Source organism: Phoenix dactylifera, chromosome 2, assembly GCF_051530095.1.
Source record: "Phoenix dactylifera cultivar Ajwa chromosome 2, Ajwa_hap1_PhDact_Kaust_v1.1, whole genome shotgun sequence".
Classification (NCBI taxonomy): Eukaryota; Viridiplantae; Streptophyta; class Magnoliopsida; order Arecales; family Arecaceae; genus Phoenix; species Phoenix dactylifera.
This window is the reverse complement of record NC_143191.1, coordinates 37,157,216-37,177,864: the sequence shown is the minus strand read 5'-3', so window position 1 is coordinate 37,177,864 and position 20,649 is coordinate 37,157,216. Positions and strand designations below refer to the sequence as shown.

The 20,649-nt window shown below is 38.5% G+C and overlaps 1 protein-coding gene across 2 annotated transcripts in view; it reads right to left on the bottom strand.

Moving 5' to 3' along the window:
- LOC103701454 (L-arabinokinase-like) overlaps positions 1-20,649 on the bottom strand; it is a 39,944-nt gene that overhangs the window by 12,719 nt on the left and 6,576 nt on the right. For both annotated transcript variants that reach the window (XM_088716257.2, XM_008783501.6), the window contains 9 exons: positions 7,488-7,541; positions 7,303-7,405; positions 7,105-7,214; positions 6,891-7,010; positions 5,739-5,795; positions 3,398-3,570; positions 3,132-3,300; positions 2,302-2,385; positions 1,175-1,300 (listed from right to left, as the gene is read on the bottom strand). In XM_088716257.2, coding sequence (XP_088572383.2) covers positions 1,175-1,300; positions 2,302-2,385; positions 3,132-3,300; positions 3,398-3,570; positions 5,739-5,795; positions 6,891-7,010; positions 7,105-7,214; positions 7,303-7,405; positions 7,488-7,541 — 996 coding nt within the window. The remainder of the gene's footprint in view (positions 1-1,174; positions 1,301-2,301; positions 2,386-3,131; positions 3,301-3,397; positions 3,571-5,738; positions 5,796-6,890; positions 7,011-7,104; positions 7,215-7,302; positions 7,406-7,487; positions 7,542-20,649) is intronic.

Here is a 20,649-nt window from a genome sequence, read left to right as displayed (position 1 = left end):
ACTCAGGAAGAAGACAAAAGTGGAGAAGGAGAAGGGGCACCACCTTCCTCTTTTATAACACAACGAATGAACCAGATACCTCCAAATGCATAGCTCAGATGAAGGCCTCTTTTTACCAAACTCTTGACAAAGATCATGCCCTGGGAGTCTACCATCCAGAAGGCAGCACATGCCCTATGCGCTGCAAAAAAAGCGGCATCGTTAAAATGTTTAATGACAAGCCCAGATTCAGAGCGATCCACCATGATTGCAGCACGAGATTCCAAGTGCTGCACATTCCAATGGAGGATTCAAAATTATGAGATGGTACTAAACATCCAGAGGTTGATGTCATCAAGCCAGGCTTGTACTCTCTCGCTGAGGAAGTGGAGGGGCAAGTGATGTGGCAGTTCATGAACATAATGACGTGGTGTTTGAGGATTCATCCAACACACAGCCCATGCTGCGGTCCTTGCATGTTCGAGCTTGCGCCAAAGCATCTGAGCCCATTCCTATTGGATCGACCGAGCAGAGTAGAAGCACCCGAATCCCGAGGTCGGCATCCTTCCAGATCAGTCCTACAACCTTGATTGCTGACCTGTGCTGAGCAGAATCTCCCCGGGGAGCAACAGCAACACTTGCAATTTGCAAACATCAATTGCTTATGCCTATAGCAACTTCATTTATCTCTAAAGATGGGCATTCTCCCAACTTAGTCAAAAATGGAGATACGCATCCACAAGTTGCCCTTCTGAGTTAATGTGTTAGGAGACTATGATCCTGTATCTCTTGTTGATAAGAGATGCAGACTTATAAAAGCTTCTGCAAATAGTAACAATCAAAGTTGAAAGACTCATGCAGGTTCAAAACCTTCTTCAATGATCGACAAAGGAATGGAGAGGAGACGTTGGGCCCTCAGATTAACAAACGTAATAAACCCATTGCAGAAAATGTCAATTGTCAATCTATATTCACCAGGAGAAGTATGATGGTTTCCAATAAAGATTATAATGCAGCTTTTCTATGCTCTTAAGTCACAAAACTTCACTGTATAAAGTTCTCAACATGAAACTAGAAGTCACTAAGCGTTCATCCACAGATTAAAATATAAATGGAATTTAATTTGCATTCCCAGATATTAACACTACATAATAGAAACATATGAACCAATGCATATAAAGTGTAAAGCCCATACAATTTGCAGAACAGGAGTGAATTCTTGTCCTTTTGCCTTTTGTCGTGCAAGGGCATGTTTCCAGAGTTTTTCCTTATTAGGATGATTCCTTTGAATGGCAACATGGCAGGCCTCTCTAATTGGCATCTGTTTAGAATGGCAAAACTGATAAGCCAAGAAAATAATAGAACTCTTCCACATGAAACCATAAAGAGGAAAAGCAATCCTAAATTTTATTTAAAAAAGAGAAAATATTCTAAACACTCAAAATTCTATAATTCTCGAACAGAAGACTTATACATCAAAACCCGTAGCTCAACCAACTTGCTTCCAACAGCATCTCTCTCTCTCCTCTTCCCTCCCTCCCTCCTGAACCCCCCCTCCCTCTCCCCCTCTCTCTCCTAGCACACTCCACAGGCCTTTCACTTGCTGTATGTGGAAGCCAAGACATCGGAGAGGAAAGGTGGAATAGGAACTAATGGAAATATAACATGTTAAGCGGAAATCATGAAATGTTTCCCAAACAACAGCGATGCTTCTTTACGAGGATAGGGAACTGCCTTTGATAAATGCCTCACCTGACACCTCTGCAATCTCTAACATTGCCAATAACAAGTGAAAGATAACAAGAAACAAAAGCTTCTATTTAGTCATCCATTTAACCCATGCATTGAGTAGAAGACCAACACTCTTAGTAGAATAGCCTATCTTATTTCCTGACAAAACTGATTTCTTTGATATTTGGCTAAGATGCATAATACAATTCCCTTTGTAACTCATTCCCTTCTAAGTTTTACATCCTCATATATGTTCCCTATGAATTTTCCAATAAGGAAATGGAACTGTTTCAGTCTTCCAGTTCCCAAACAAGTTGTCCAGAATCACCAGACAGTGGGAACTGAGAACAAAGTTCTCAGCGGCTGTTCTATTCAGTAATTATAGAAGTAAATAAAATTGATGGCATCTGTTAAAAGCTGGAGAAAGACTCAATCTCTTTGTTAAGGGTAAGATTGTACATCAATAGTATGTGCTTATAATGAATCTGCAAACATGTGCAAAACAGCATCTCTGTGTTTCCTAATAGCTAGGTAGATGCAAGACAACAAAATGAAATCTAGATGCCTATCTGCACCAGTGCAGAAGCTAACCTGCAAAACAAGACTTCCTGAATAGTCTGCTATCCCTCCCATTACATCCAACCTTCCAGGTGCTCTTGTTACATAAATTTCCTCCTGCAAGAAAACTGACCCTGAAACTGGCTATTGGATTATATCTGGTCCAAGTGACTAAAAACAAATTCTGAAATCATAAAATAGATTACAGATAATATAACATATACATAAATCAAAAGACTGTGTACATCAAAGGGACATTTTGACAAGAAAAAAATACATTAGGAAAATAATTGGCAAGAATTAAAATGTATAAAATGGCATTGCTGAATACTGATAGGGTAAGAACATACATCAGATTACAGTGGGGCCAGGAGATGGATTCTATAAGAACATAGTACTGAATCTGCAGTACATATAGCAATCCATGACAACAGTATAGAAATAATAAATACTGTTAGTACTAGCACTCTTACTGTATGAATGTCACCGACAAGATTTAAACAAATGAGCACCACAAGAAACACAAAGAAAACGACTAGACATAGAAGATCATAATTATGATGATATTTTAAAGACATTAAAAGTGCCCGTTTATGGTGAGTTCCTTGTACAGCAGGCATGCAAGGAGATAACATGGGTCGACATTCCTGCCAAGCTAGGATGACAGCCCCTCATGTTCCATGCTGTAATTTGTATAATAAATGTTGCATTTTCAAATTCAAACAGGAAGCATAATAGTAAATAAAGAAAAAAATTGTCAAGTCCCCCGGTGGTTGATGTTTCTCAACCAGAATAAGTAAACCAAAGCATTTGAAAAAAAAAAAACACACAAACACATAGCAAAGAATGGGTTAGGCCAAGACCTCCCAGTTGAATAGCCCAGCAGCAGCAACCTGCTCCCGTAATAGGTGCTTCTCGGTGTCCTTTCCTGGATCAGCACTACTTGCAAGAGTTGACAAGCTCTTTAAAAAAGCCATTGTATCAGATAAACCATGAAGTTCCCCATGAAGAATCTCAAAGTTCTCGATGCATCTACAAAAGACATTCATGAAAATAAGTCAACTACAATTGAAAAGGTAGAAGCGAAGCATGATGATTCACATAAATTACAGAAGAATCAATAACTCACAATTGCTCTAAATAGGCACTCCCATTCATTTCATTATTTGGCGATGCAGTGTGATGGTGAACTTCATTTTCAGCAAGCAAATACCAATCAGGAATGCCAAGTTCTCTACCAGGAGCGCATTGTAATTGATAGCCAAGAACAATGGCATCACGTAATCGCCTCACCCCACTCAACTACATTTATAGAGCAAACAAAGACATTAAGAGAGCAAATCTTTCTAGCAGCATGGTGTACTGTAGCAAACTGAATAAAAACAAAATGTATCTTGAAGAAAGGGAGCATACTTATCATAAAATTCGAGAAGCCAGCCCAACATAAAAGTAATATTGAACAACAGGTCTCTTGAAGATTAAATTGATGCTGTTAGCTATTCATATTAACTTGGTATCTATCATCAGAAATAACAAATTCTATCTCTAAGAAAGAAAGCTGAAATTGCTTTTGCAGCTTAAACTGATACTAGATAGAAAGTTTAGAACTTAACATTTTATACAATACTGTCAAAATTAACAACTAGGCATTGCAGTCCTAGCAGAAGAGAATTGAAATCTTAGAGAGTGATTGATCACACAATTGCTTAGGAATATATAAGAGTATATGCCAAAGTTAACATTGCAAATAATGATACATGAAAAAAAACAACTGAGATTAGGCTCGGCTGGTCGGGGGAGGACGTCTTACCCAAGAACTGGAAAGAGTGGAATGCTCAAAAGGAAAGAATGCAAAAGGTAGCTTTTAAAAGGACAAATGCATCATTGTTGCCATAGCAACATAAAATGAAGCCCCAACTATTCCACTGAGCATTTCAATTCACTATAAAAGTTTCAGAATATCCTCAACAGTCATTTCATACAAAGGATAGATCTGTTGCTGTCTGAGAAGTGGAATATGAGCACCGGAGTTTCAAACTCAATTTCCAATCAGATGTAAAAGAATATAATGGATCTCTTTCACCAAATAACTAGGGAAGCATACCGAAGAGAGGCATTCCTCAAGTTTAACATACCTGATTCATATACTTATGTTGACATTCATGATACTCTCATATATCAGTCTTTTCATTGATAAAAACCCTAATCCTAGAATAATTTCCATATGGTCAATCATGGAAAGACACTGAATGCAGACAGCATGTGTGCGAGAAAGTTTCACAAACAGGATCAGTATTGCAAAGTTTATCATGGAAAATAAAATAGAAATGCATATATTCTAGTCTGAGAATGAAAATAAAATTTAGAGACTAATCCTCATCAATGTCCGTGAAACTAGAACCGGGCACCATACCAGTTATCCGGTGGGACGAGTCGATACGGGCCGCGCTGTGCCGGGCCCATACTGACACAGTAGAGGAGGCGAGGGAGAGAGAAAAAGAAAGAGAGAGAGAGAAGGAGAGAGAGGGATGGAAGCCGACAGAGGGTGGTGGAGGGCTGGTGGAGGCCAGCGGAGGGCCGTAGAAAGCCGATGACCTAGGTTGGAGGTGGAGAAAACCTCCGCGGCTGGGCAGGTCTCCTCTTTCGTTCGAAACAGGGGTCCGACCCTTTTTTTTCTTTTGTGATTTTTAAGTGAAGTCGGCAAATCATTTGCCGACTTCACTTAAAAATCACAAAAGAAAAAATGGGCCAGTCCCTGTTTCCAACGAAATAGGAGACCCGTCCTGTTTTATGCCGCGGAGCCCGGAGGAGCATCCTCCGGGCAGTTCGCTGGCCTCCGCCGGCCCTCTGCCAGCCGGCCTACACCTCCCTCTCTCTTCCTTCCTCTCCCTCTCCCTCTCCCTCCCTCCCCCGCTCGCTCGCTCTTTTTCTCTCTTTCCTTCTCCCCTTTGGCAACATGAAGAGAGGTAGGGTTCTAAAACATAAAGTTGACCAAACAAACATGAACTTGTATATTTGTTCATGATTGGCATATTATAGAACCAACATGACCAAAATTCAGTAAACTAGGATACTTCAAAGACATAAATCAAATAAATATGTGCCGACAAAATTGTTCAATTTTTGACCACACAATGCATAGGTAAGAATCCTACTCAACATTTGGTTTTGTTTCTTAAGCATTTTATACGTTGTAAGTCATGATTAACATGGGATTCTGGACATAGATGGCCCATCATGTACTAGTAAGATTATAACTAAACGCATTATCTCCCTCACTAATTCTCTCTTATATATATGCAGAATAATGCATGCATGTATATTAGATTAAAGAAGAACTATAAACGACTTGTAAATGTTTAAATAAGTTATACAAAAGAATAATATACAGAAAAGGGCATGAAATATGAATGAAAAAAGATATTAGCAGATAAGCTTTGGCTCTATTTCAAGTAACAAGTAATACGCACCTTATTTGATGCATGATTTTTCCCATTAGCAATATCTTGCAGAATGCGGGAAACCACCTGAAGATAGAAGGAAGGTAGATAATTGTAAATTTGTAATGGTTCCCATGTGAAAGTATAGGATACTAAATACTAGCAGTTAATTTTGTCTCCACATGGATATTTTTCTACTTGTGCATATTTTCATATATCAAGATCATAATAACAAGTTGCAAACCGAGAGAGGCTCTACATGGTCTTTCAAAATAAGGAAATATAATACAATAGGATCTCCACAGGCACAGTAGTTATCATATCATGAAAGATGTCTAGAGTGGATATACTGATGAAAAACAAGCATGAGAAAATATGACTAATGCTTAATTTCTTGTGAAGAGACAGGGATTTTGGTTGAGAACACTAATGGTCCGCTTCAAGAAATCGTACATGCAGGAATCTCACTAATTATATGTGAGGATATTGGAGTACATTCTTCAATGATGAGCCTATTAATTATCTACCAAAAAAATTTACAGTAACCCATAACTCTAGAGATTTTAGGTTAGTTAAGAATTGTGTTCTTCAAAAGCTCAAAGGTACTGAGTAAAATCAATTGATGCAGTTTCACAAAAGATAGAATTATAGACAGATGTAAACATGAAATTAATTTTTAACTGCTTCTGGTGCAACATTTTGACATTCAAATAATAAATAGCAGAGCAAGAACTTAAGTATCTACTGTTTAAGCCAAGTTACACAGAAAAGAGAGCATTATTCCCTTTTAAAAATATGTAGTTGTAGTGGATGATACAATTTTTTTGGTCCTTAAATGTCCTATCTTATGACTCCATTGCAATATATGGTGTTTCAGTATTAGGTCTGCAAAGAAGTCCAAACTTCCTCTTATCACCTATCATTATTTTAAACCAAGCAGATGCTCAATTTACCATGCACACAATCTTCATGGCATAAATTAAAATGCTCAACAACCACCAAACATAATCAAGGAAACATTCTTTCGGCACCAATAACAATTAGGCAATGATTAAAGTTGTAACATACTGAAAAGTAACAGAATATTAATTAAAGTAAAGTAAATGGTTCACTCATAGCTAGTTATACGGTAAAGAGTCAGGTTCGCATGTAGGTTGTAGATAATGGAAAAAAGGAGAATACTTTGCCACCATTAATGCCACCATCATAGCACGGACTAAGGGTAAGTGCCCGTGCAAGATACGGCATCCATTGTCCAGTGAGTAAGTCCCTCCTAATCATCTCAACACCACTTTGGTAATGCTGCACCAAGATAAAAACATGATACATGTTACACAAAGTATACCATTATTTTTCCTAGTTATCCAAAAAAATAGAAGTAATAAATTTGCATTACCTCAAGCATATTTCTTAAGAAAGGTTCTTCATTAAAATAATCTCTTCGTACAAAGACAAATGGCAATTTGTATGCTAGAGCTTCACTGACTGTGCCATACCCAATTTTTCCTAGAATAATTGATTGATGAGATCAGCATATGTCATCTCAGCTCAATACTCTGGAAAAAGCTTGCACTTTCAAAGCTACTTATATTACCAAGCATGCAGTCAGATGCTGCTATTAAATCTGGAGTGTATGCATCCTTTTCAAGTCTTATAAAATTAGGAGGAAGCTCTTGGTTGTCAGGCGCTCCACAGACCTTCAATAAAGAAGAATAATCATTGCATGCGAGATGCAAATATACCCAAAAAATGGTGCATGTGTAGAACAAGAAACCATACCAGACACAGCCAACCAGCAGGTAACCACTCTTGCTTCAGTATCCATCCTGCTGGCTGCAAGTGAAGGATGTGAAACACAAGAAATCACATTTGAAAAACAATTCATGACTACTTCATCAATAGATGAAAAAAAAATGTAATAACCTAAAACAACATGGATATCCAAGAGTAAGTGAACAATGTGGAACACAATGATTTGTAAGACTCAAACTACTATTCCGTTAGAGGGCCTACAATTCAGCAAGCCAAAGCAAATCTGAGATTATTAAAAAGGAAAAACAAAACAAGTCAGTGTCAATCAATGGTTATTCTTGACTATATAATATCTTGCTCATAACAGGCTCTGAGGATGAACCCTTGTGTTAGATGTTTAAATTTCAAATCATATCATAATGGTTGGAACCTGTTACTTAGGCATGCTGTACTTCCAATCATTCCCTATTTTACATATTGCTATAAAATAATTGTGAAAATACATGTGAAATATAAAATTAATATAGTAACTGTATAGTCATTTTCTCTAGTTGAAAGAATCAAAATAGTCCAAGTCCACCTGCACATCATAATTTTTTTTTGTTGTATCTGGTAAAAGACATGGAATAGGATTTGGCATCATTATGTTGTCTATTGAGTATCCATTCACTATGTACTCTTTCATTTGCATAGCAACAGAATTGAACTATCCAATTTGCCAAGGGTTTTTGACTATATGTATTGAGATGCATTGGTAATCCTACATCTTGAATGAAGGGAAGTAGGGAACCAAGTTGTAGAAAGACTTCAAATAGTAGAAAATAAATATGTTGAATATTATATGAACTCTTGATCCATTGAATATTATATGAACTCTTGATCCACAGCACAATTGAAGGATACATAAGATAATTAAATAATGCCGAAATGTGCATCATATCAGAACAATGATTTTGAACATAAGACAGATCTAGGGTTACAGATTAAATGGAGCATTCCCCAAACTAGCCTTGGATCATGAAAGGGATACTCAATCCTTCACGGATTCCAGTGTAAAACTATAAATCTACTTGTATTTAGCTATAATTTAGAGAATTTAACATCTCTAAATGTTCATGTTGTTTCAGGTCGTTCAACAGAGTGCAGAATAGTGTCAAGTTGGTATAGAAGATCTGTCAAATAGGCAAGTTTTGACCATTTTGCCATGTGAACTGAGAAGAAAACATGGGAAGGATAAAAGAACGAAGGACAGAGAACTTAAGGTTGAAAAGAAGCTACCACAACAAATATAATATATCACAATAATACTCTTAACGTATGCTTAAAACCCTTCTACAAGACCTCTATAAACTTAATTTCCAGAAACTTTCAACTGAGAACACTTTCTGAAAGCATACTAAAAATAACTAAATTTTAAATAAGAAAATACCCAATAATTGGAGAAAGCTTGCACTTAAACTATACTCAAATCTTAGAGCCACTTCTGGGTAAGTAGAAACTACCCTCAGAAAATCAATATATCATAATAATAGTCTTAGATATATCTATAACCCATTTGTATAGATGTCTAATACACCTAATTTCCAGAATCCTTTAACCTAGAACATTATCATAAGGCATACTAAAAATTACTAAATTTTCAAATACGAAAATACCTAATAATTAGAGAAAACCTGCACTTAAACTATGCTCAAATTTTGGGAACACTTATGGAATACTTTGACCAGAAAATTATGATATAGCACTAGCAGCGAAAAATTCCAAATGAGTATAATAGCACGTAAACATATATTCAGCCATCAAGTTACTTATGCCTTACAGCAGATTGCTTCAATATTTGGTTGCATAACTAATATGAGGCATATCACTGGTGAGGACATGCAAGTTCTTTCACAGTTAGATGATAAAGTTTCTTTTTTAAGGAAGGTAATACTTACACATAGAAGCACTGTACTTACACAAGCAAAGTTAGTTATAATTACCATCATATTATCCAATAACATTAACCAACTTGACAATACATTGTCTGAATCAGTTTAGTCACATAGTCATGATCAAGGTACGCGGTACCGACTGTACCGACGTACCGGTGGGCATCGGTACCAGTACGGTGCCGAACCAAACCGAGCCGAACCAAAACTGTACCGATGGGGCTAAAAACCAAAAAAAATTTGGAGCCGGCATGGACTGGTCGGTTCGGGCCGGTACCGAGTCCGTTTGGGTTGGTACGGGCCGGTACGCGTCGGACCGGTCGGTACGGGCCGGTACGGTTCGGTACCGAAATATGTAGCTGTACCGTACCGGTAGGATCCGGTATCGGTATGTACCGGCCGGTACCGGCCCGTACTGACCGGTACGGCAGACCATGGTCATGATACTCAAGCAATGATATTAAAGGGGGTTTGAGTGTTAACTAAGTTGGCTAGTCAATGATTTGGTGACAAATTAAATTCTATTTTGTATTATACTTGAAGGAATATAAGAAAAAAGATGTCATTTTAGGTGCAACTCCCTAGCCACTTTGAACTAAAATAGTATGGCTTGTAGGTGACTAAAATATAAGCGCTAAAACTTGGAATGAATTGTTCCAAAAATCTAACCTGCATGTTGGCCCTTCTACTGAAAGAAGCATGATATTCATATATCGAGTGTCAACAAATGCCATGACATATCCAGATGTCTTAAAGTCTTGACACTGAAGGTATTAGCTTTCAAAGAGAATTAGCTTTTAATTGATTAGGTTACTCTATGTGGTTAAAATATTACAGTTCCTACTTTTCCTTTCAATACCAAACAATAAAATAATAGATTCCAATCTAACATCTTTCTTTTCTTTTACTTTTTCAGCTACCAACCAGACCCTTAGACTTTTACAATGAGCAACTAAAGCCCAGAATATCATATGAAGACCTATTATTTTGAATGCACGCCGCAGAAAAATTCTGAACGCAGCGGAAGGGCATGCGCGAGATCCTGTTCATCGCATGAACGTATTTTAAAACCATCGTTTGTAGATAGATTAGGATTAAATATTTTTTATATGATTAGATTAATGATTCTATTGTTTTGTTAATGTGATTACAAATATTTAGAATCATATCTTGCATGATCAGCAACTCATAAGATGATATAATCTGTTAAATATTCAGATCTGTAAATTATATTTAATGCATGAGATGCGTATGGTGATGATCATGGATGGACCTTTTACATGTGTTGAAATGTTCTACGATGTTATGTGATGACATGTAAATCAGTTTTTCAGATGCCTGCGTGCATCTTATATTGATGTATTAGAGACCTGCGTATCTCATGAAAAAGGGTTATAATTATTATTTAATTTTATTTAATTTTTAAAGTTATTTGGGATGTAATCTGTGATGTATTTGCACATCAATGGTTGATCGGTGTATGCCTCTACAAGCACGATTTGTGCGGATCGAGATCAAGGGTCTATTGGAGATGGATCAAGAAGTTGATCGCAATTGGACCAAGGATGCTCAAGATCAAATTAAGAGTTAAAGACGATCTAACCAATTGACGTGCATGTGCTTATACTATGACCCCATCCTGGATCCATGATCATCACCAGTTATATTGTGATTATGCCTTATTGTTGATGTTTATGTTTATGCATAGCGGGTAGATAATTATTTGCATGAGATGTAGATAAATAAATGAAAGAGACCTAAATTAAATCTCCTCGAAAAATATTAAGTCTATAGGTCTTCCACCGTAGTAGAGTTGCTAAGATCTTTCCGGTGTTGATTTGTCTCGACTGGACACAGTGGGCAAATTGCATCGGGGGACTGGACCTCTCTATTAGACATGAGATGTTGCGGGGTAAAGGTAAGGTTGGGCGCCAATAACTGTTAGGTGAGGATCCAATGACGACTTTATGTCTGCGGTTATACGGTGGGTCATACTTAACTAAGAAATGACGTCAATAACTGTTAGGTGAGGCTTTCGTGACTTAGAGACCAGATAGCATTGCAAGTTGCTTGAGAAGCATTGTACAAGAGTTGTACACTCATCCTTTTATGTGTCGCCAATAACTGTTAGGTGAGGTGGCATGTAAATCGGTGGGACCGTAGTACCCATTAGAAATTCTAGTCGCGAAGGATTTCCGTTTCTCTACCTGAGAAGTGTAAGAGATTCGAGAAAATAGTAGGAAGCACATTTGTTTTAAAAGTCCCTAGAACAAATTAAGATCAAGTACAAAATCTAACTAGAATCTTTACTCTCTACATATTACAAGATCAAGGACCTAGAGGAGCTTGAGAAGCTCGGTATGACCATGCACAAGGATTTGCAAATGGATTTGATCCTGCAATCCCTTCCTAATTCATTTGGGCAGTTTATCGTAAACTACCACATGAATAAGATTGATTGCACGAAGACCGAGTTGTTGAATATGTTGGTAACTGCTGAGGGGGCCTTGAAAGGTTCAAGGGGCACTGTTCTTGCTGCTGAGTTCGCTTCTACTTCCAAGAGAAAGTCTACTTGGAAGAAGAAGAAGCCTTCGAAGAAGCAGAAGAAAGATAAAAAGCCAAAGAAGGAAGTTCAAAAGAAAAAGGCTAATGACAAAGAAAAATGTTTCTCCTGCAATGTCGATGGCCACTGGAAAAAGAACTGTCCTTCATATCTCGAGAGCCTGAAGAACAAAAAGACAAACACACCTTTAGAAGGTATGTTAGACTTGCTCTTAATTGAAACTAATCTTACAGTTTTTTCTACTTCTAGTTGGGTTATAGATTTTGGTTCTAGTGCTCACTGTGCACTACTATGCAGGATATAAAGGAAAGTAGAAGGCTAGCGGAAGGTGCAGTAACCCTTCGGGTTGGCAACGGGGCAAGAGTTGCTGCTGTGGCTGTGGGCACCCCTTTGCGACCACCGTCTGATTTTAGTTTATTGCTTAGAGATTGTTATTATGTCCCTGCTGCTAGCAGGAATTTGATTTTTGTTTCGTGTTTAGCACAGGATGGTCATGTTTTTATATTTGACAAAAACTACTGTTCTATTTATTTCAGAAATAAATTAGTTGCACGTGATTTCATGATTGACAGTCTCTATCACTTACATGTTGATGTGTTTGTGAATATGTCTGAGCAAGTAGTGAGTGCCATAGAATCCAAAAGGTCCAGAGATGAGATAAACCAGAAGTATTTGTGGCACCTCAGGCTTGGCCATATTGGAGAGGACAGAATGAACAAAATGGAGAAAGATGGACTTCTTGGCTCATTGACTTCCGAGTCATATCCAGTTTGCGAGTCCTGTCTTTCAGAAAAAATGGCTAGACTACCCTTTGTAGGATATGGGAAGAGGACCACTGAAATACTTATCCTGGTACACACTGATGTGTGTGGCCCATTCGATGTGCTAGCCAGGGATCGTTATTCGTACTTTATTACCTTTACTGATGATTTTTCACGATATGTGTATGTGTATCTTATGAGACACAAATCTGAATCTTTTGAAAAGTTCAAAGAGTTCAGAAATGAAGTAGAAAAATAAACTGAAAAATTCCGTAAGGCTCTTCGATCAGATTGAGGAGGAGAATACCTTAGTGGGGAATTCCGGAACTATCTCAAGAAAAATGGCATAGTCTCACAATGGACGCCTCCGGGTACACCTCAACTCAGCGGGGTGTCAGAGAGAAGAAATCAGATTCTATTGGATATGGTCCGATCCATGATGAGTTTCACTGATTTACCTATGTTTCTTTGGGGAGATGTCTTACTTTCCGCGATTTATTTATTGAATAGAGTTCCCTCTAAATCCGTTCCTACCACACCGTATGAGATATGGCATGGTAAAAAGCCAAGTCTTGGTCATCTTAAGATTTGGGGATGTCCGGCCCACGTCAAACGACTGCAGGCTGACAAGTTAGAGCTTAGGACCATAAGTGCTCGTTTTATAGGATATCCTAAAGAGTCATTAGGATACAATTTTTATGTCTCAGAGGATTACAATGTGTTTGTGAGCCGACATGCCATTTTCTTGGAAAAACAATTTATCCTTGATAGAGGCAGTGGGAGGAAAATTGAGCTTGAAGAGAGAGTTTCTGAAAAGCAACGAGTTATGGATCCTATAGAACCTATTCACATAGAGCCAGTACATGTAGTTCCTCCACCTCGTAGATCTAGTAGAGTCTCCCATCCTCCTGATATATACTTAGGTATGCTTATAGAGGATACCGGAAAAATGTTCCTCATGGGAGATAGGGAATACGTACAAGATCCCAAACCTACAACGAGGTGATATCAGATATCGATTCCGAGAAATGGCTGGAAGCTATGAAGTTAGAGATAGACTCCATGCATTCCAACTAAGTATGGACCTTAGTGGATCCACCAGAAGGTATTGTACCTATTGGATGTAAATGGATCTACAAAAGAAAGATAGGTTCGGATGGAAAGGTAGAGACCTATAAGGCAAGGCTAGTGGTGAAAGGGTATAGTCAGCGCGAAGGCATTGACTATCAGGAGACCTTTTCACCTGTAGCCATGCTGAAATTCATTCGAACATTGCTTACCATTACGGCATTTCATGATTATGAAATATGGCAGATAGATGTGAAAACTACTTTCCTGAATGGATATCTTTATATGGAGCAGCCTTTGGGTTTCACTTCCAGTGATGGAGATCACAAGGTCTGCAAGCTGCAAAGGTCCATCTACTGACTAAAGCAAGCATCTCGGAGTTGGAACATTCGTTTCAATGATGCGATCAAATCGTTTGATTTCATCAAGAATGAAGAGGAACCGTGTGTTTACAAGAAGGTTAGTGGGAGTGTTGTCGTGTTCCTCGTATTGTACGTGGACGACATCCTCCTAATTGGAAATGATATTCCCATGCTAACCTCGGTCAAGGTCTGGTTGTTAAAAGAATTCTCCATGAAAGACTTTGGGGAAGCATCCTATATTTTGGGGATTAAGGTCTATAGAGATAGATCTAAGAGGATGCTTGGCCTATTATAGAAAATGTACATAGAGGAGGTGCTGAAGAGGTTCAGCATGAAAAACTCCAAAAGGGGTCTATTACCCCTTAGGCATGGGATTTATCTCTCCAAGAAGATGTGTCCCAACACATCTGAAGAGATTAACGCATGAGCAAGATTCCTTATGCTTCGGCAATAGGGAGCCTCATGTATGTCATGCTGTGTACATGACCTGATATAGCCCTTGCTGTGAGTGTCACTAGCAGATATCAGTCGAATCCAGGCGAAGAGCACTGGACAGCTGTGAAGAACATTCTTAAGTACTTGAGAAGAATTAAAGATTTGTTCTTAGTCTTTGGAGGAGCATTAGAGTTAAAGGTAGAAGGATACACAGATTCAGACTTCATGACTGATATTGATGATAAAAAGTCTACATTAGGATATGTGTTCTTGTGCAATGGTGGTTCGGTAAATTGGAAGAGTTCCAAACAACCGATCATTGCTGATTCTATAATGGAAGCTGAGTATATCGATGCCTCTAAAGCTGCAAAGGAAACCTTTTGGTTCAAGAAATTCATTGCAGAGTTAGATATAATGCCATCAAATGCCATAACACTCTACTACGATAATAATGGCGCCATAGCTCTAGCTAAGGAGCCAAGGTCTCATCAGAAGTCCAAGCATATAGAGCAGCGCTTTCACCACATACGCGACTACTTCGAGAAGAAATATGTCGAGGTGCAGAGAGTAGACTCCGCGGACAATGTGGCGGACCCGTTCACTAAGCAGCTAAGTCAGCAGAAGACTGAAGCCCACCTTGAGAAGATGGGACTTAGATATATGATTGATTGGCTTTAGTGCAAGTCAGAGATTGTTAGATATATGCCCTAGAAGCCAATCTGGCTGACACATTATTAATTCTGGGACATAGTTTTATACTTGACTTTATTATTATTGATTAATAAATGGACATCTTTTCATTCATATTATGTATGTGTATATGAATCGTCCAAGAAATTAATAAGATGATGATGCATATTCTCAAAAGTTGAGAATTTGAGCAATGTATCATTGGTGATTAATTTTCTAAATGTTCCAGATCAATGGATCATCACGAGGACGGTGATCGATTCGATGAAATCAGTGCACAGATCACTTTCCTTATGGATGGACGAATCTCGAGTCCATAGTGTAGGAACACTGAAGTGATAGTGCAGGTGCTTGTTAGAGAACAAGGGTACTGAGCATGACCAAACAAGAAGTCACTTGGATGTCTATCCACTTGTCAGTGACTTACTTGATGTTGCAGTAATGTAACTGGTCCTTTGACCTGCGGTGCTTCGGCTATTCACAGTGAGGTTGCTGTAATTTGACTGCACATATACATGGTCTCTAGCCATATGAGTTCTTGTGGTGTAGATTGGCTGCAGTAGGTTCACTATAGGAGTAGGGTATGCACCTACAAGGAATCTATCGACCTTGATAGGTAAGGAGTGATCCTATGTGATTTATAAGACTGAGTTCGTAAGACCTTGACTGGGGCAGTATGAACAGTGGAGAAAGAGTTTTCCACTCTCGAATTTAAATCGAATAAATCTAGACATATGACAGACGATGGGGTTTGACGAGTTATCCATGACCACCATCCTGTAGAGATCCATGATAGAAGGACTGTATCATACGATAACTGCACCTAGAGGTTCATCATTCCGTTATGCTGGGTTGCCACTGGTGGATGGTGAGACTCATAAGGACTATCTTGATGATCGATGATCCCTGGTGAGTTGAGTTGGAATAGTTCCAACCCATTGAAAGAAGTTTTTAATGATATTGTGATAGAGATCGCAGTATATCTCACTACCAGATAGAGTAGAACCTATGGGGTTACACACATTAGAGGTATTGACTGATCCGATGGTTGAATTGTGATTTGAAATCACAAATAATTTATAATTATCAATTTGATTGATAATTGATATAACCCACTAAGAGTTAGTGAGTAGAAGAAAGAATAATTGCAATTGGATTGCAATTTAAATTGAATCAATTGGATTTAATTAATTAGACTTGATCATATTAAATACGAGTCCTACTTGGAGTAGGATTCCTAGAGTCCTAATTAGATTAGGACTCAAATTAAATTAAAGTCCTACTTGGAGTAGGATTTCTGAAGTCCTAATTAGATTAGGACTGAAATTGAATAAGTCCTAATTGGATTAGAAGTTCTTAAGTCCTAATTAATTTTAATCTAATAGATTAAGATGGCTCCTAATTGGATTAGGATTGAAGAGTTCAATTGAGTCATGGTTCAATTGAATCCTAATTAGATTAGGATTTGAAGAAAAAGGAAATGGGTGCACTCAATCCTCTTTGGAAGAGGATTAGACCTCCTTGTAAAAAGGCCCCACCCCACTTAATTTGATTAAGTGGGGGCGTGATTAAAAAGAAGGGATAAGAGGGAGGGGCATACCTGGTGCATTACGTGAAAAAAAGGAGGGGCGTACGCCCCTCTTCTTAGATCAAAGATAAGGTTGGAGCTCCTAAATTTTAGGAGCTCCATCCCTTATCTTAAAAATTTAAAAGGGGCATCCGTGAGAGTTTTTTTTGGCCTTCTCTTGGAGCCGTGAGAACCCCCTTTCTTCTCAGGTGTTTCATCCACAAAAGAAAAAAAAAGGGATAAACATGAGCTCCTAAAAATTAGGAGCTCACGCTTAAGATAGTTCAAAAAGGAGGGCATGCGGGCCCCCTTAAAACTCCCTCCTTGAAAAAGTACGTGGGATCTTCTCCTCTCCCTTTTAAGCCGTGAACAGCACCTCTCCCATTTGATTTTTCAGCCGCAAAGAAAGAAAAAAAAAAAGGAAGGTGGCGTTGGCTTCTTCCCTTCCTCCTTCCATCCAAAAGACAAAAGAAAAGGGGCAACAAGATGGGATCTTTTTCCTCCCTTTTCTAGTCCTTCTTCCTCTTAAGATCAATCAAAGAGTTGATAGATCAAGAGAGGATTTCAGCCATCAAAACAAATCTCTGCAAGGGAGCTAGCACCCCGGGGAGATTCAGGTGTTTAGATTGGTCCTCTGCCTCGTGTGGATATCCGTAGAGGCCGGACGCGTGTGCGGCTTCAAGCAAACCTTCAACAAATCCACGATCATCAGATTTGCGGTGTTCATTTGCCCACACAAGTTGAAGATCAGTTCTTCCTAATCATATAAAAAGTATTTAATCCTAATCTATCTACAAACGATGGTTTTAAAATATGTTCATGCGATGAACGGGATCTCGCGCATGCAACCAAGTATAGGATTAAATGGAAGATAGGAAACACGTACAGGATCCCAATACCTACAACAAGGCAATATCAGATATTGATTCCGAAAAATGGCTGGAAGCTATGAAGTCAAAGATAGACTCCATGCATTCCAACCAAGTATGGATCTTAGTGGATTCACCAGAAGGTATTGTACCTTTGGATGTAAATGGATCTACAAAAGAAAGATAGGTTCGGATGGAAAGGTAGAGACCTATAAGGCAAGGCTAGTGACGAAAGGGTATAGTCAGCGTGAAGGCATTGACTATCAGGAGATCTTTTCACTTGTAGCCATGCTGAAATCCATTCGAACATTGCTTGCCATTGCAGTATTTCATGATTATGAAATATGGCAGATGGATGTGAAAACTGTTTTCCTGAATGAATATGCGCGAGATCTCGTTCATCGCATGAACGTATTTTAAAACCATCGTTCGTAGATAGATTAGGATTAAATACTTTTTATATGATTAGGAAGATCAGATCTTCATCTTGTGCGGATAAATGAACACCGCAAATCTGATGATCGTGGATTTATTGAAGGTACGCTTGAAGCCGCACACGCATCCGGCCTCTACGGGTATCCACACGAGGCAGAGGACCAATCCAAACACCTGAATCTTCCTGGGGTGCTAGCTCTCTTGCAGAGATTTGTTTTGATGGCTAAAATCCTCTCTTGATCTATCAACTCTTTGATTGATCTTAAGAGGAAGAAGAAGGACTAGAAAAGGGAGGAAGAAGATCCCATCTTGCTGCCCCTTTTCTTTTGTCTTTTGGATGGAAGGAGGAAGGGAAGAAGCCAATGCCACCTTCCTTTTTCTTTTTCTTTCTTTGCGGCTGAAAAACCAAATAAGAGAGGTGTTGTTCACGACTTAAAAGGGAGAGGAGAAGATCCCACGTACTTTTTCAAGGAGGGAGTTTCAAGGGGGCCCGCATGCCCTCCTTTTTGAACTATCTTAAGCGTGAGCTCCTAATTTTTAGGAGCTCATGTTTATCCCTTTTTTTTTCTTTTGTGGATGAAACACCTGAGAAGAAAGGGGTTCTTACGGCTCCAAGAGAAGGCCAAAAAAAACTCTCTCACGGATGCCCCGTATAAATTTTTAAGATAAAGGTTGGAGCTCCTAAAATTTAGGAGCTCCAACCTTATCTTTGATCTAAGAAGAGGGGCGTACGCCCCTCCTCCTTTTTTTCACGTAATGCACCAGGTATGCCCCTCCCTCTTATCCCTTCTTTTTAATCACGCCCCCACTTAATCAAATTAAGTAGGGTGGGGCCTTTTTACAAGGAGGTCTAATCCTCTTCCAAAGAGGATTGAGTGCACCCATTTCCTTTCCCTTCAAATTCTAATCTAATTAGGATTCAATTGAACCATGACTCAATTGAACTCTTCAATTCTAATCCAATTAGGAGCCATCTTAAACTATAAGATTAAAATTAATTAGGACTTAAGAACTTCTAATCCAATTAGGACTTATTCAATTTCAGTCCTAATCTAATTAGGACTTTAGAAATCCTACTCCAAATAGAACTTTCATTTAATTTGAAGTCCTAATTTAATTAGGACTCTAGGAATCCTACTCCAAATAAGACTCGTATTTAATATGATCAAGTTCAATTAATTAAATCCAATTGATTCAATTTAAATTGCAATCCAATTGCAATTATTCCTTCTTCTACTCACTAACTCTTAGTGGGTTATATCAATTATCAATCAAATTGATAATTATAAATTATTTGTGATTCCAAATCACAATTCAACCATCGGATCAGTCAATACCTCTCATGTGTGGGATTCCATAGGTTCTATTCTGTCTGGTAGTGAGATATACTGCAATCTCTATCACAATAGCATTAAAAACTCCTTTCAATGGGTTGGAACAATTCCAACTCAACTCACCAGGGATCATCGATCATCAAGATAGTCCTTGTGAGTCTCACAATCCACCAGTGACACCTAGCAGCATGTAGTGGCAACCCAACAGAATGGAATAATGAACCTCTAGGTGCAGTTATCGTATGATACAGTTCTTCTATCATTGATTCCTACAGGACGGAGGTCATGGATAACTCGTCAAACCTCATCGTCTGTCATATGTCTAGATTTATTCGACTTAAGTTCGAGAGTGGAAAACTCTTTCTCCACTATTCATACTGCTTCGGTTGAGGTCTTACAAACTCAATCTTATAAATTAGATAGGATCACTCTTTACCTACCAAGGTCGATAGATTTCTTGTAGGTGCATATCCTACTCCTACAGTGAACCTACTGCAGCCAATCTACACCACAAGGACCCATATGGCTAGAGACCATATATACGTGCAGTCAAACTACAGCAATCTCACTGTGAATAGCCGAAGCACCGCAGGTCAAAGGATCAGTCACACTACTGCAACATCAAGTAAGTCACTGACGAGTGGATAGACATCCAAGTGACTTCTTGTTTGGTCATGCTTAGTACCCTTGTTCTCTAACAAGCACCTGCACTATCATTTCAGTGTCCCTACACTGTGGATTCGAGACTCGTCCATCCATAAGAAAAGTGATCTGTGCACTGATCTCATCGGATCGATCACTGTCCTTGTGATGATCCATTGATCAGGAGCATTTAGAAATTAATCACCAATGATACATGGCTCAAATTCTCAACTCTTGAGAATATGCATCATCATCTTATTAATTTCTTGGACGATTCATAGACACATACATAACTCTGTTGAGATCCCATGCACGCCGCAGAAAATTTCATAAAAATTCAATGCGCAGCGAAAAGGTATGCGCGAGATCTCGTTCATCACATGAACGTATTTTAAAACCATCGTTTGTAGATAGATTAGGATTAAATATCTTTAAACCATTTTACATCATTAGGAAGATCAAATCTTCACCTTGTGCGGGTAGATGATCACCGCAAAATGATGATCATGGTATTTGATGAAGGTTCGCTTGA